At 40.7% G+C, this 5,135-nt stretch overlaps 1 protein-coding gene across 1 annotated transcript; it reads left to right on the top strand.

Moving 5' to 3' along the window:
• Window positions 1-1,287: 1,287 nt before the first annotated feature.
• LOC147635357 (uncharacterized) lies at window positions 1,288-4,921 on the top strand. Its single transcript, XM_086802257.1, has 4 exons — window positions 1,288-2,406; window positions 3,009-3,142; window positions 3,235-3,348; window positions 3,786-4,921. Exons 1-4 carry the CDS (start codon window positions 1,288-1,290, stop codon window positions 3,847-3,849), a joined length of 1,431 nt encoding a protein of 476 aa, XP_086658383.1. The 3' UTR covers window positions 3,850-4,921.
• The last annotated feature ends 214 nt before the right edge of the window (window positions 4,922-5,135 follow it).

Raw genomic sequence — 5,135 nt, 5'->3', positions numbered from 1 at the left:
GTGTAATGGCAAGTTTTGAGCATGATCGTCAATGAGCTAGTAAAAGGGATATTAACATTGTTGGGAAATAGCTTGATTATTCTGTGGACTATATACTATTCAAGAGATCTTGGAGATTGGATTTAGAGCTGCATTCAAAGTGTTCGTCTTAGATGCTAAATGGTTTAAGGTGATATGTAGAGGTACTCAAACAACATTCAAGAAGCATCCAAGCGAGTTTTTTTAACGATTGACTCAACCAAATTATGGCAAGATGCCATTGTCACCTACGTTCTATGTCAAAATACAAGAAAAACACTATAATGGTAAAGGTCTTGTATACATGTAATTATGAAAACTTTATGCATAGGTTGTGTTCCATCTCAATGAATGAGATGCACTTGGTGGTACGTAATACAAGTTGCTCCATGATCCACATGCATATTCTAGCTCTCACACATACCAAAAATTCACAAACAAATTCAATGGCCAATCAAAGTGAGAACCATGTTATCCAAGTGATGGCAAAAACCTGATCACAAAGTATGAGGAATGAATTTCAAACCCAAATGAAGATTTCATCAAATGAAATTAACGACCCATGCCATAATGAGATGATGATGACATATCATCAAGTAGTGGAATATGACATTTCAATGACATAAGAAAAATTGATATGCCAGGCGTGGAGGTAGACCAATCAAGATGTATGGATTTATTGCAAGATGGCTCCGATCAAGATCTTAGCTCACCATATAATGTATGTCACTATGAATGCCGTACAAATTTTTTTGGTGAATTGTCATCTTTATGTATCTGTTGTAATACACTCGAGTATTCCTATGTAAGGATCTTTTGTATCAAGCTCGATGTTCTACTTTGTCATGTTTTGGGTAGCCAAAAATGCATTTTTGTAATGTTCTAAGGTGGACATAATTGCCACATGCATGCGACTCAAGTGTACATGCATGGACTCAAGTGTACATGCATGTGGAGTGATGTGTAGGTGTGCACACACATGCAGATGCAATACATGGATGCATACAATGGCATGCACATTACCATGTTTGTATGCATGCTCAGATGATGCATGAGTGGACACATGCACGGCAACATGACATGATAATGGAGGGCGTGGAGGGGAGACACATGCACAACATGATTATGAGGGGAGAATTATACTACGGCAAGGTTAGAACACTGAGGGCAGTGGAAGGACGCAACGCTTGGAAGCAGGGTGGTGGTTTCGTCGAACACGCAGGATACAAGAGTGACGAAGAAGTTCACGTAGAGAGAGCAGATTGATTAATGGCGTCGTCGTCGACGGGGTGTGAGCCCGACTGTGTTTGCGACCAATGCTTGCCGCTCCGTGTGAGGGAGTTGCAGGCCGCCCCGATTAACGTGCAGCGTGAATTCTGGCGGCGTACCATGGCCCCCGTCCCTGTTGATCCGACACCGCCCCGTGCCTCAGCTGCCAGCCTGCCGCCTTCCCCCCCATCCCCACGCCGCTACTCCGCCCCGTCACCCTCCTACAGCCCGCCCACATCACGCCCCCAGCTCCCGCCAGCCATCCTGGCTCTGATCGCGCAACTTGAACAGCCCTCTTCGTCAGCCCTACCGCCATCTGTTCAAGCGAGGCAGGCAGATTCGTCCAGCTACGTCCCTCCAGCCCTAGAGCCTCTTGTCGCGCAACCTCAACAGCCCTCTTCGCCACCCCTACCGCCGTCGGTTCAAGCGAGGCAGGCAAACTCGTCCAGCTACGTCCCTCCAGCCCTAGAGGCTCTGGCCGCGCAACCTCAATTACAGCCCTCTTCGTCCGCCCTACCGCCGTCGTTTCAAGCGCGGCAGACAAATTTGTCCAGCTACGTAGAGGCTCTGATGGCGGAAATTCGACAGCCGCCCTCTTCGTCAGTCCTACCGCCGTGGGTTCAAGCGAGGCTGTCCAACTACGTCCCTCCAGCCCGAGAGGCTCTGGCCGCGCAACCTCAACAGCCCTCTTCGTCAGCCCTACCGCCGTCGGTTCAAGCGAGGCAGACAAGTTTGTCCAGCTACGTAGAGGCTCTGATGGCGGGAATTCGACAGCGCGCGGCCTCTTCGTCAGTCCTACCGGCGTGGGTTCAAGCGAGGCAGTCCAGCTACGTCCCTCCAGGCCGAGAGGCTGTGGTCGCGCAACCTCAACAGCCCGCTTCGTCAGCCCGACCGCCGTCGGCTCAAGCAAATTTGTCCAGCTATGTGCCACCAGGCTCCACGTCAGCCCCAGTGGACCAGAACCATGCGTCCACGTCGGCGTCATTCCGTATATTTGACCTGCCTACCAACGTGGCAAACTATGTGTCGTACCTCACCGACGCCTTCGAGCGCATCCAGCAGGAACTCGAAACTGCCGGCCCGCTCAGACGGGAGTGCATGCACGAGGCCATAGAAAAGGTGCGTAATTTCTTTGTTAATTCAATTCATTTACATTAATATATTATTGAACCTTAAATTTACATCTTCATTCCTCTAATATTGAACCTTAAACAATGCCCCTTTTTTGTGTGATATTTTTTTTTGGGCTGCACTACTGTAGTGTAGTAGTCTATGCCAATCATTGAAATCCCCATTATCCCTATTTCTTCCCTACCGAATAGGTGATACCTAGAATGTTAGCAACATCTTAAAAGTGTTCCCCTCTCTAGAAGGCTAGCAACATCTTAAAAGTGGTCCCCTTTCCCTCCCTTATTATTTATCTCATGCTTGTGTTTTACCTTTCCTCTTACATACATACATATATATATATGTATGTATGTATGTATGTATATATATATATATATATATATATATATATATATATATATATATGTGTGTGTGTGTATGTATGTATGTATGTGCATGCAAACGTACACATACACACAGACACGTGTGTGTGTACACACACACACACACACACACATATGTATGTATGTATGTATAGTATGTAAGGGCAAGTTATTGTGATTTCTCACTTATTTTTCATAAATTATTTTTCTCTTATCTGTTTGTGTGTATAGGTCATTCAAACATATGAAAAAATGCATGAAGATGTAGTTGTTCATGGATCAACTTCACCAAGCATAGAAGTCAAGCTAAGGAATATACCAGTTGAGAATTATGTTAAGCCTTCTTCTGATGTGGAGCCTCATATGTAAGTCAACTCATCATAAGAACCTAGTCTTGATATGGTAGAGCGACTTTTGCAACCCGAAGCACACCAAGTCCAAGGCTTTGACTTTGCAGGTGTATGATATGCTTTAGTGAGTATTCTAATGGAGAGCAATGTCTAAAGTTACCTTGCGAACACTTTTTCCACAAAGAGTGCTTTGAAGAACTTCTTAAAAGTGACCATAAGTGGTTAGTTTTGAATTTTATCTCTTGAAATCAATGGGAGAGGTTAATAATAACACTTTCAAAAACAAAAGATGGGTTACATGAGCACCTATTCCTAAAAACCTTCTTGTTAACATAAGCACATGTGGTACTAATGAGCACCTATTCCTAAAAACCTTCTTGTTAACATAAGCACATGTGGTACTAATGAGCACCTATTCCTAAAAATAGTATAGTAAACACAAGCACATGCAGTTAGTGCTAATGATGAGGGAAGGATCCATTGACATAAGCACATGTGCAATTGTTTTGATGTATGCTCACTTAAGTACATAGATATAATTTCAAACAAAGGTATGTATTAAAGTATATAAGACACAAGCTTTGCAAAGATATCAATTAGATATCAGTGTGTTTTTCAAGATTGCCATCATAATCTTGATGCTTTTTAATGGATGCAGCACCTCATGTCCATTGTGTAGAAGGATCTTTTCACCACAAAATGATGGAGAAGCATGTGAATAACCATGCTACAAAAAGAAGACTTAGAAGGGTAATGATACTATCAAGATTTTTTTCACCACAAAATGATGAAGAAGCACCTGAATAACCATGCTACAAAAAGAAAACTTAAAAAAGGTAATGATACTATCATGGAATTTTTCAACACAAAATCATGAAGAGGCACCTGAATAACCATGCTGCAAAAGAAGACTTAAAAATGTAATACTATCAAGGTTATGTTATTCCCACACATTGTAAGCAACTATCATATAGCTATTTTAATATTCTTTTCACATCTAGAGAAGACACACCATAACCTTAGCATAAACACAACCAAAGTCTCATTCCTAAAGGTTTCCCTAACAACATGCCTTACATATACATCAAATATGTTATGTACCTATATACATCAAATACGTTATATACCATATATACATCAGTAACCTTAGCATAGACACAACCAAAGTCTCATTTCTAGATATGTCCCTAACAACATGCATTACATCAGTAACCTTAGCATAAACACAACCAAAGTCTCATTTCTAAATATGTCCCTAACAACACGCCTTACATATACATCAAATATGTTATATACTTATATACATCAAATACGTTATATGCCTTATATACATCAAATGCGTTATATACATTGAATACATATATTATATAAATCAAATACGTTACACTCAATGTAATAAATAGTTTACATAGCTCATTAAAAATACTCCTTCTATGAGCTATATTTGTGGAAGGATACTTCCCAAAGAAAATTGAGTACATTAAAGGTCCATGAATAGCTCATTGTAAATACTCATTCTATGAGCTGCTACATTAAAGGTCCATGAGAATAGCTCATTGTAAATAGTCCTTCTATGAGCTACTTTTGTGGAAGGACACATGCGTTGGGCTTCCCAAATAAAAATGAAGACATCAAAGGTTTAGGGGAGTGGACATTTTTGTTTAAAACCTTTTACACCATCCACTCAAACTAATTTTATATGATGAAATCTTCAATAACCTAGTTTTAAGTGTTGTTTTGTTTAATAGCCCAGATTATGGCATTATAAAGTGCTATATTCTGTAAAAACTTTCTTTATACCCCCAACTTTTAACTAATTATACATGTAGTGATTTGATAACTACTCCAAATCTCATCATTGAGGGAAAAAAAGCATATGAAGCAAGATTAATTTAGCATACTTTGACATTTTTCTCCTACTCTGTTTAGAGTGTGCATAAAAGAAGGGCTGTATACTATGTACGATAGCAAGTGTGCTTGATATAAGTATAGTTCTAATGATTTTTAA

Source organism: Cibotium barometz, chromosome 9 (assembly GCF_041138505.1).
Source record: "Cibotium barometz isolate CiBa-2024 chromosome 9, ASM4113850v1, whole genome shotgun sequence".
Taxonomy (NCBI): Eukaryota; Viridiplantae; Streptophyta; class Polypodiopsida; order Cyatheales; family Cibotiaceae; genus Cibotium; species Cibotium barometz.
The sequence above is the reverse complement of the archived record's forward strand: the minus strand, read 5'-3'. Positions and strand labels throughout refer to the sequence as shown.

Excerpts from the sequence above, each read along its gene's own strand:
- LOC147635357 (XM_086802257.1), top strand. The coding sequence starts at position 1,288 with ATGGCGTCGTCGTCGACGGGGTGTGAGCCCGACTGTGTTTGCGACCAA. Across the intron at positions 2,407-3,008 it reads TGCACGAGGCCATAGAAAAG|GTCATTCAAACATATGAAAA; the intron begins GTGCGTAATTTC and ends TTGTGTGTATAG. Across the intron at positions 3,143-3,234 it reads TCTGATGTGGAGCCTCATAT|GTGTATGATATGCTTTAGTG; the intron begins GTAAGTCAACTC and ends TTGACTTTGCAG.